The sequence below is a fragment of the Chlorella variabilis genome, assembly GCF_000147415.1.
Source record: "Chlorella variabilis unplaced genomic scaffold CHLNCscaffold_6, whole genome shotgun sequence".
In the NCBI taxonomy this organism is placed as follows: domain Eukaryota; kingdom Viridiplantae; phylum Chlorophyta; class Trebouxiophyceae; order Chlorellales; family Chlorellaceae; genus Chlorella; species Chlorella variabilis.
In genome coordinates, this window is record NW_005435082.1 from 252715 (window position 1) to 262753 (window position 10039).

Genomic DNA, 10039 nt, shown 5'->3' on the forward strand with positions numbered 1-10039 from the left:
GACCCACCCACCCACCCACACACACACCGCACGTGCACATGCTCACATCCTGCCCTCCGCCCCCGCCTTGCCTGCGGTGCCAGGTGGCCACCCAGATACCGCAGGATTCCATCGTGCTGGCCGACCTGCGGGGCCTGTTCCTGGAGCTGGACCCAGCAGATACCGGGAGGGTGCCCTACACCCGCCTGCAGGTGCCGTGCCCGCTCGCCGCCGGCTGCACCGCGTACCGCTGCCGGCGCCGCGACGACGGTGCCAGCTCGCCAGCGCGCCCGGCGGCCTGGCCCTCATGCGGCGCCTTGGTTGGGCTTGTTGTACCGTCTGCATGTACTGCATGTCGACGGTACCGCCTGCATGTGGTGCAGGAGGAGCTGGAGGAGGGCACCTTCAACCTGAGCGCCGCCGAGAGCCAGCAGCTGCTGGCACAGATGGATGTGTCGCCCGCAGGTGACATCGCCTTTGCAGAGTTTGTGGCCAGTTTGGTGGACTGGAGCAAGGTGAGGTTGGCGCCTGTGTGTGTGTGTGTCACTCAGGCTTGGCTGTCTGGCTGATGGAAGGCTTGGGGTGGCGGGGCTGGTGGCGCTGCGTGGCGGCCCGGTGTACTGCAGCTCGGCGGGCGGTGGGAGGCTTGAGTGGCTGCTGGGGGGCTTCGGGGCTGCGCAGGGCCTGCTGCGGCTGGCCTGTTGCGGCTTGGTGTGTGCTGGTCCCTCCTCACGCCCAGCCGTGGGGGACCAGCCCCACACCTGGCTGGGCCTGGCCTGGCCGTGGCGTCCCTGACCTCCCTCCCTCACCCCTCACCCTCCCTCCCGCTGGGTCGACGCAGTTTCAAGGCATGGCGCCTCCATCCGCGCGTCTTCCTCCCCCGCCTGAGCGCCCCTCCTGCCTCTGCAACCGGCCTGCAGATAACCGGCTGCTCCAGCGGGCTGGGCCGCGCGCTGGCGCAGCGGATGCACGCCGAGGGCGCGGGCGGTGAGCGGGCGTACCGCGTGTTTGCGTCCGCTCGCAACCTGGCCTCCCTCCGGGAGCTGGAGGCGGCTGGCCTGGATGTGGTGCAGCTGGACGTCACAGACCAGGTGGAGCAGGCCACCCACCTGCCTGCACCCCCTCGCCAAGCGCGGTCGCTCCTCGCCAAGCGCGGTCGCTCCTCGCCAAGCAGCGCTGGCGGCTGCCCAGAGCGGGGACATGCCGCCGGGGCCACCGAGACACGCAGCCAGCTCACGGCCGCGTCCGCCTGCCACCCGGCCCGTGTGGCCCGCCCTGCCGCTGCCGCCGCAGAAGTCTGTCGACAGCGCTGTGCGGCGGGTGATCCAGAGGGCTGGCCGCATCGACGTGCTGGTCAATAATGCAGGTGGGGCCCTCGATCCACTGCCGTGCGGCCCATGCCCGCTGTTGCGGCACGCTGCTGCGGCGGTGGCTGCTGGTCAGCATGCAGGCCGCACCAAGCCAGCCCAGCCTTGGCATGCTCATTCCCGCACTCCCACCGCCAGCCCCCACGCCCCAGCTGGTGCTTTGCCCGCCGCCCGGGCCGCCGCAACGCGCCTGCCGCTGCCGTGCCCGCCGCCGCTGCAGGGCTGAGCCGTGTGGGTCCCATTGTGGAGCAGCCGTTGTCGGAGATGCAGGAGGTGATGGAGGCCAATCTGTTCGGAGTAGTGCGGGTAATGCAGGCGAGTGGTGGGAGCGGGACGCAGGGCTGGGCGCGCTTGTGGAGAGCGGCGCAGGCACCTCTATGTTGAACCCTGCCGGTCTTCAACCCGTTGCGCTCTGCTCCCGGGCCCGCCCCATCTGCCGATCTGCTGCCTGACGTGGCCCGTCCCACACGCTGCGTCCCGGCCCTTCTGCAGGCTGTGGCCCCTCACATGATGCGGCAGCGCTCAGGGCTGATTGTGCAGATCGGCAGCATTGTGTCGATGCTGGCAAGCCCCTTTGGCGGCATCTACTCAGGTGGGCGGGCTGCAGGCCAGGGCAGGCCTGGGCTGCTGCACATGCACAGAGGAACACAGCAGGGCGCCCGCATGCGCTGCTGCCCTGCCGTGCACCCCCGGCTGCCGCTGGAGCTGCGTTGGGTTGCTGGTGGCAGCCCCGCTGCGCCCGCTGCGTGCCTGCCACCCGCCCTGCCGCCGCGCCTCGTTCCCTGCAGCCTCCAAGGCGGCGCTGCTGTCGCTGACGGACGCGCTGCGCCTCGAGCTGGAGCCGTTTGGGGTGCACGTCACGTACTGCGCCTCCGGGGCCATCAAGTGAGATGTGTCAGCGCCTGGAGGCTGCGCGGGCTGCCGCAGGGCACGTGCAGCAGGACCCGGCGCAGCACGTGCCACGCACTCATCCTGCCCGCGGCTCACGGAGCAGGCATGCCATCCCAGTATCCTGCCTCTGTGCCCAGGCTGGCCCCTCGCCAGCCCTCCCAACACCCATGTGCCCTGGTCTCTGCTCCGCCCTGGCCTGCTCCCCCTGCCACCAAGTTTTAGTTGTTGTTTTTTATTCGCCGCAGATCTGCCTTTAGCGACAATGTGCTGGCTGGCACCAACGTGGCGCGGTACGAGCGGGCCGAGTCGCTGTACGCCCCGCTGGCGCACATCATCACGTGAGCAGCACAGCATGCTGCCGCCGCTGCTGGATGTTGGCAGCCTGTGAGGCGGTGTGGTGTAGCGCACTGCTGGTGCTTTACAGGTGCTGCTGCATCCTGCTGCCCTGGTGGTGGTGGTGCTGCTGCTGCGGCGGGCCTGCGGATGCTCACTGTTTTCACACCCTGCCGAGTGCTCCGATCCTCTGCTGCTGCCGCTGCCGCTGCCATTGCAGGGAGCGGGCGCTGGTGTCCCAGGATCCCAAGACCTGCGTCAGCGCTGACACGGCAGCAGGCCAGATTGCGGCGGTGATCAACCGCTCTGCGCTGCCGCCCAGCAGCGCCCGCGGCGCCGCTGCGGCGGCAGCGGGCGAGCGCGGGAAGTGGACCCCACGCCAGCCGCCCACCTGGTTCCTGGCCGCCGGCAACGCGCGGCTGTGGTGGACCATGGGCGTGATACAGAAGCTGTGGGGGTGGCCCGTCAACTCCCTGATCCAGAAAGCCTTCAAGATGGACAAGAAGCTCGAGTGACGACACCCACCATGGCGGGGCTGCTTGTTTGTGCCGGCATGCCTGGTGCCAGCAGCCCCTGCCAGCAGACCCCGCCGCTGAAGTGCAGATTGTTTTGGCTCCTACTTTATTTCATGAGTTCATCACATGGAAACCCGCTCAAATGCAAATTTAATGAGGCGTCAGTGCATTGGCTGCCTATGCGAGGCGTCAGTGCTGCGGGTGCACGATTGGCGGCGACCGCCTACAGCTTATTCCGGATTCTTGCGATGGATGGCCAGGCTCATAAACGCGGAATGGACTAGAATAGCAGGATGGTCACAGTCAGGGTCACGTAGCTGCGAAAGTTATGAGGAACTGCTGGCAGGGTAGCAGCAAGGAGCGGGCACCGGCAGCAGCATGGGCGGGGACCGGTCGTCGGCGGCAATGGGAGAGTAGCCGATGCAGGGTGTGCAGAATCGTCATAAATCACCCACCGGGGACCAAGCCGGTGACCGAGTCGACGAAATGGGAAGTCTGTGCACCTGCAAAGTCCTGGGACTGTCTTCGGCAATCTTGCGATGCCGGAGGTGCTCAAACTTGTCTCCGCGCAACATCGGTATGCCAAGATTCTCAGATCGAGTATGCAGTCGTTTTGCGCTTGCCTTCAGCCTGTACCTGCACCGAGTACCGCCTGCAGAGCAAACGGCCGCCTGAAACCCGCACCTGCTCGCATGTCTAGATTCGCAACACGTATTTCTCACGATCTGGGACCAGCTCGAACCTCTACAGCTCCATCCGCAGTGCAGATCTGCGCCCAATGCGGCAGCCGGCGGTTTGCCTGGCGCTGCTTCTTGTCCTCCTCTGCGGGGCAGAGGCCAAGAAGCCCGCTCCGCAGTCCAAGAAGTCCAACGTGTGCCTGAGAAACCTCTACGAGGTGCAGTATCGGGTGCAGAACAACCGCTACGTGGACAAGTTTGCGCCCGTCATCCTGGCAAGAGTGCAGCGAGACATCCTCCAGGAGCTGCGTCAGCGCAAGGTGGTGGGCCTCTGCGCCCCAGTGTCTGTCAGGCTACTGAAGGGCTGCTTCCATGTGAGTTGCTCCGGCGTTGAGCCAGCCCGGCGGCTGGGTTGCGGTGCCGTTGCCGTGCATTGCTGGTGCTGCTGCCGCCGGGTGTTGAGGGGCGCTCCCCTGCTGAGCCTGCAGGCTATGGGGCAGCAGTGCACAGCTGCATGCCTGCCTTTGGCATCTTGTTGGCACATTTATACTGCTGCAGCAACAGTAGCCGTTTGCTAGGCGTGCTTTCTGGCTGCCGCATGCGTCGTGCTGGTGAATTCAAAGCGTTGTATGCCTCGTCTGGCCTGCTTCTGAATGCAGGCCTACAAGCAGAAGGGCAAGAAGGTCTCACTTGGAATCTTCCGTGAGTGTCCTGCCTGCTGCTGGTAACCTGCTCATGCACTGCAAGGCTTTGGCATGCGCACCAGGCATGTGCTGCCGGCACATTTTCAGCCTCCTTGCCTCTCCTGCTCACGGCTGCCGTCTGCTCTGGGCACCGCCGCTGCCGCAGAGTTTGCATACAAGACGCATTACAAGTGCAAGGTGCGCCAGCGACTGGCTTAGGGTGGCAGGCATGAGCTGCAAGCTTTCTTGGCGATGCGGGCATTGGCTGGCGGGGCTTGGCTGGCTGGCAGAGGCGCGGGAAGACGCATGGAGTCCATCAGGCCTCCTCCCCAAACCACGGGGTGCCAGCCAGGCCTCATCTCGTGCGGCCATGCGCTAGCATCCATCCCTTCCTCGTTACTGCCCCTGAATGCAGAACGGCACCCACAAGTTCTTCCGCATCACCAGCCATGCCATCGTGAACCGGCACGGTAAGGTGCTCAGGGGCAAGGCCAGGATTAAGCTGATCCCACGGAGCCGCTACTGAGACAGGAGCGGCGTTGTGCACAACAGTTGCTGGTGTGCTCTCCCTCATTCTTCATTCTTGATTTTTTACTGGATTCTATGCCGTCCATCCTGCGGTTGTGCTTCCCGTCGTTGGCCACTCACTCGCCTGCTGGCAGACTCTGCTGCGATGGGTGCAGTATACCCTTCTCTTACCCTAACATACTTGCATGTGCACTATACCTTGGCACCCGTGCTCCTCTAGTCCATTCAACATGTCGCTGCTGTAACCACGCCTGGTGAGGCGTGGCGGCAGCGGTGAGCGGAATGGCGGGCGGGAATCGAGGCTGGCCAGCTCCTGTGCCAAAGTGTCAATGCGCCAAAATCCATCGTGCTGCAGGGGGCTGCTTGCTCTGCTCGGGGCCAAGATGGGGCATGTAGTGCTGCCTCTGCCGTACCAGGCGCCTTATCGAGCGTCGCGCGCCATTCCCGCGCGTTGAACCTGCTGCATCGTGCCCCTGCTGCTTCTCCCGGCAGCCATCGCAGCAGCGAAGCGGCCCGGCCGGGATAGACAAGCATGGCGGACTCGCCGGCACCCAAGAAGGCCGCCAAGAAGTCCAGCAGCAAGCAGCAGGCCCCGGAGCAGCCGCCACCGCCCTTCAAGCCCGGCAAGGTCACCACCTATGACCGACAAGTTGTGGACTACGTGCGCTGCGCCACGGCAAAGAACATCTGGTACTACCGGTGAGCAGCGCGTGAGGAGGGAGGCCGGCCCCGCGGGGTGTTGGCGGCGGCGGCGGCAATTGGCGGCAATTGGCGCTGGACGGTGCAGCAGCTTGCTTGATCCATTAGCAGCTGGCCAGCAGCCCATGCTCGCGCAAAATGCAGCTGGAACGCAAGCATGCAGCAGCTCTGCACGTCACAACGTGGTGGCCTGGTGGCGCCCCGCTGCCAGCGCTCAACTTGCCGGCCGCCTCTGCCTCTGGCCCCCGCTCTGCAGGGACCGCATGAGCTCGCCGCGCGGCCCCTGCAGCTTGCCGGTTCTGCGCGAGGCCTGGACGCAAGGCGTCATCGACGAGAACACGCTAGTGTGGGGCCAGGTGCGCGGCAGCGCGCATACAGCGAAGCCGCACTGGCCAGCCGCCAGGCTGGAGCCGGCTCACTCCCGGCCTGCCACCATCGGCACGTGTGCTGGCAGGCGGAAGTCCAGCCTCTGCTGCTGCCATCTGCCCGCTGCGACGTCCAGCTGCCGTTCACGCTCCAGCCTGGGTGCAAGGCGCTGCTGCCCCACCGCGTGGGCCCTCCACACCAAACCGAGCCTCCTGCACTCACTCTCACCTGCCCGGGCTGCAGGGCCTGGCCGACTGGCTGCCCATCAGGAATGTGCGCACGCTGGTGCCGCAGATCCGCACGGTTGAAGGTGAGCGCTGGCAGCAGCATGTGGCCAGCTGGCGCAGGCACCAGTTACCTGGTCAGCATTCCGGCCAGCTGTGCTGGCGCAGACTTCCTCCTCACCGCTTGTGTGTGCTCATCAACTGCTGCCGTGTCTGCTGCCATGCCGCAGTGCAAATAGCAACCTGGGTGAAGAAGCAGTTTGCGCTGAAGCCTGCTCTGTCGCGCGCGCGGTGAGCTGCGGCAGCGCTCTTCCCAGACTTGCGGGCCGGGCTGTGGTGCTGCAGCACCTCCCGATGCATGGAATGTCACAATTCTTCTCCTGTCTCGGCATCTAGCATCCGCGCTGATGTTTCTGCCGCCGCGCTCCACCTGCTGGTGTGCAGGAAGGAGCGCGCAGAGCAGCGGGCAGAGCTGAACAGCCAGGTGGACACCATGTACTGAGCCTGCCTCGCACCACGTTCCACGCCGCCGACAGGGGCCTTCCTCCACGCTGGCAGCAAGCAGCTCCTGACAAACACCACCAGGAGCGCGACCCCTCCCCGTCTCCACCCTGGCAGCACCTGTCCTTTCCCTTCTCTCGCCCAGCCTGCTGGTGGGCGCCTCGCACACCCCGTCTTGTTCTTCTCCTGCTGCTTCTTGCTCTTGCCCTTTCTGCTGCTGTCACACCACGCTCACGTCACGCTCAATGTAAAAGTCTTCAGCGCGTCAGTGGCAGGCCCCCATTGTTGTTCCCTTGGGTCGATGGGTGTTGAGGGTGTTGATTGGTTACACCCGGTCAGGAACAGTACAGGTCACAGAGATACAGGTCAGAGGCAGCAATAAAAGGATAGGCGATGAAAAGAGCGGCAGAAGCAGCATGGATAACAGGGGTAAACAGGGTGTGCTGCAAACTCAACAGCGCAAGGTAAAGTGTTCGTGTGTTGTGTGTTGTGTGTGTGTGTGTGTGTGTCCAGCGCTGCGCTGCTGGGGGCACGTCAGGGGCCGTTGGTACGGCTGCCCATCCGCACTTCTGCGCCGCGCTGCTCACAGGAAGCCCAGGAACTTCTTGCGCTCACGCGGCTGCAGCACAAGAGGGAGGCGGGGAGCAGAGAGCAGTGAGCCGGCAGGCACAGCGGAGAAGGGGCGCAACACCAGCCAATGCACAGGGGTGAAGCAGGCAGCAGCAGCGACAGGCGCAGCGATGCTCACCCACCGTCTCCTTGGCTGCCGCGGGCGCCGCCACGGGCTCGGGCATGGCGGAGGAGTGGTGCTCAGCGATCTTCCACACGCCGTCGATCTTGCGGTAGATGTAGCTGTAGCGGGCCTGGACCTGCGGCGCGGAAGAAGCAGAGGGAGGGTGAGAGGGCAGGCAAAGAAGGAAGCGAAGCAGGCAGGTGGCGCCAAAGCACTGCCAGGCGCAGCGCAGCCCAGGCGCGGCCCAGCACAGGGCACCCAGCCTCACCTCAGCGGGGCCATCCTCCTTCTGCAGCTTGAAGGTGTACACGCCGCTGTTGGCGGCCAGGGTCTTCTGGGGGTTCAGGAAGCGCACGTGGCTCTCGTTGATGGTGCCAAAGGGCTTGAGCTTGAGGAAGGCGGTGAAGTAGTCCACCTTGGAGGCGTGGTCGGGGCGGACCTTGTTGGACACGGTGGGCAGCAGCACGCCGTCGGGGGCGTACAGGGAGGCAACCTTCTCGGGGTCGCCGGTCTGCAGGGTGCTGTTCCACAGGTCGAACTGGGCGGCCACCTCCTCCAGGGGGTCAACCACAGGCTCGGGCATGGCAGAGGAGTGGTGCTCAGTGATCTTCCACTCGCCATCGATCTTGCGGTACACAAAGCTGTAGCGGGCCTGGACCTGCAGGCGGGCAGCGAGGAGGGGCGGGGGAGCAAGGTGAGGAGGATGGAGGAGTGTGTGGTGGCAGGCAATGCCAGATGCGGTGCGGTGAGGGCAAGCTGCTGCTATGCGCTGCCAGCCTCCTGCAGGCCGCGTGCTGTTGCTGTAGGCCAGCCAGCCAGCTGGCAGCCCGACCCAGGCAGCAGCACCACCCACCTTGACGGGGCCCTCCTCCTTCTGCAGGGTGAAGGTGTAGATGCCGGAGTTGGAGGCCACATCCTTCTCGGGGGTCAGGAAGCGCACGATGCTCTGGTCAATCACGCCAAAGGGCTTGAGCTTGAGGAAGGCGGTGAAGTAGTCCACCTTGCCGGCGTGGTCGGTGCGGACCTTGTTGGACACGGTGGGCAGCAGGATGCCGTCGGGGGCGTACAGGGACGCCACCTTCTCGGGCTCACCGGTCTGCAGGGTGCTGTTCCACAGGTCGAACAGGGAGGCAATCTCAGCCAGCTCGGCCTTCTGCGGGCAGGCAAGGGAGGGGGAGGGAGGGAGGGTAAGCAGGGTGAGTGCGTGTGTGCCGAAGCAGCAGATTCTACAACACACACATGCCGGCACCGTGCATGCAAGGGCAGGAACACAAGCTGCCGCCGCTGCTGCTGGCTTCAGCCCTCACAGCAAGCAGCAGTGAGTGGCGCTCTCAGGCGTGCAGCACAGAATGCAGGGGCAGCAAGGCTGCTGCCAGCCCTGCCGCGCCCTCCCATCCCACCGCTCACCTCGTCGGCGGCCTTCACGGGGGCGGGGGCGGCGGAGCCCACGGACACCACGGGCTTGCCAGAGGCGTCGAAGCGGATGGTCACAGCCTCGTCAGCCTTGGCAGCGATCTGGAAGGAGGGAGGGAGGGAGGGCATGTGTGGGTGATGGCGGCGGTGGGAGAGATTGGAGCATCGGCGGCGGCGGCGGCTCAAACACTGGCTGCTCGCTGCAAGCGGCTCAGCCGCTCGCATGGCAGTCTGCGAGGGTGCTCACCGCCTGGCAGCGAGTGGTGGAGGCCACGCGCAGGGCGGGGAGGCGGCGGGCGCCGGCCTTGCGCACGGCGGCGGTGGGTGCCGAGCTGAGGCTCAGCTTCTGTGCCATGGCGGTCTGCATTGTGGCGGGGGAGGGTGGCCGCGTTGCAGGAAGCGAGGGAGCGGAGAGAATGGGTGACAAGAAGGCCAGGGGCAGGCTTTTATACTCCAAGCTGGACGGCTTTCTACCCACGGGGTGGTAGCCGCTACCACGCCGGAATACGCTGTCGCGGCGCATGCAGGCACCCTCAGACCCGATTAAACATGGCTCGATCCAAGATTCAGGCGGCGCCGGCCCCAGCGGAGCAGGGTTTGGTGTCTACCACTCCGCCGCCACCCCCCTGCGCCTGCGCCCAGGAGTGCGTGCCAGCTCATCGGAGGTACTACCCACACCGCGGGATCTCCCACGCCGGGGGCCTACGACGAGGCTCCAGGCCGCAACCTGTCGGAGCTGGCAGAGGGGGCGCTGCTTCACTTTCACCAGTGTGCCTCATGTTGGCGTCAGGCATGTGTCCTACCACCGCCCAGATCCCTGCCTGTGGATCTGCTGAAGGCTCCACACGCAGCACAAACGACTGTAGCACGTGTGCCATGCCCTGCTGCCTATGACCCGCGGCGCCCCTTCCCGCCAGCATCCTGCCCCCGCCTGGGGAGAACCTTCCGCCTTTCAGCAGGCCCCACAGTTACAGCTTGCATCCGGCGGACAGCCAGAGGGCGGCGGCAGGCAAGCAAACCGTGCCTCACAGCTTTGAGCGCTGAGCTGGCATGCCCTGATGCTGCAAGTCAATCTCATCCAGCAGCGCCTGCAGCTGGCCAGGCGGGGCGGCGGCAGCAAGGGCGCCGCG

The 10039-nt window shown here is 65.6% G+C and overlaps 4 protein-coding genes across 4 annotated transcripts in view; 3 read left to right on the top strand and 1 right to left on the bottom strand.

Annotated features, from left to right (window-relative positions):
- CHLNCDRAFT_51217 (hypothetical protein) overlaps positions 1 to 3085 on the top strand; it is a gene marked incomplete at both ends in the record, with an annotated part of 3645 nt that extends 560 nt beyond the window's left edge. Inside the window, 9 exons of the mRNA XM_005848987.1 lie at positions 84 to 191; positions 363 to 494; positions 900 to 1070; positions 1273 to 1345; positions 1567 to 1652; positions 1839 to 1938; positions 2135 to 2231; positions 2483 to 2575; positions 2791 to 3085. Of these exons, the coding sequence (XP_005849049.1) occupies positions 84 to 191; positions 363 to 494; positions 900 to 1070; positions 1273 to 1345; positions 1567 to 1652; positions 1839 to 1938; positions 2135 to 2231; positions 2483 to 2575; positions 2791 to 3085 (1155 nt within the window). The remainder of the gene's footprint in view (positions 1 to 83; positions 192 to 362; positions 495 to 899; positions 1071 to 1272; positions 1346 to 1566; positions 1653 to 1838; positions 1939 to 2134; positions 2232 to 2482; positions 2576 to 2790) is intronic.
- A 706-nt stretch (positions 3086 to 3791) lies between these two features.
- CHLNCDRAFT_57366 (expressed protein) lies at positions 3792 to 5215 on the top strand (the record flags this gene model as incomplete). Its single annotated transcript, XM_005848988.1, has 4 exons — positions 3792 to 4136; positions 4422 to 4464; positions 4612 to 4643; positions 4861 to 5215. Coding segments are annotated over 4 exons (477 nt in total), but the record flags the coding sequence as incomplete, so codon positions are not given.
- Positions 5216 to 5505: 290 nt separating this feature from the next.
- On the top strand, positions 5506 to 6557 carry CHLNCDRAFT_143500 (hypothetical protein; the record flags this gene model as incomplete). Its single annotated transcript, XM_005848989.1, has 4 exons — positions 5506 to 5672; positions 5929 to 6028; positions 6282 to 6348; positions 6493 to 6557. 4 exons carry the CDS (start codon positions 5506 to 5508, stop codon positions 6555 to 6557), a joined length of 399 nt encoding a protein of 132 aa, XP_005849051.1.
- A 789-nt stretch (positions 6558 to 7346) lies between these two features.
- CHLNCDRAFT_143501 (hypothetical protein) lies at positions 7347 to 9276 on the bottom strand (the record flags this gene model as incomplete). The annotated part of the gene is made up of 6 exons (XM_005849191.1): positions 7347 to 7382; positions 7516 to 7632; positions 7765 to 8154; positions 8350 to 8649; positions 8904 to 9011; positions 9157 to 9276. 6 exons carry the CDS (start codon positions 9274 to 9276, stop codon positions 7347 to 7349), a joined length of 1071 nt encoding a protein of 356 aa, XP_005849253.1.
- Between the last annotated feature and the right edge of the window lie 763 nt (positions 9277 to 10039).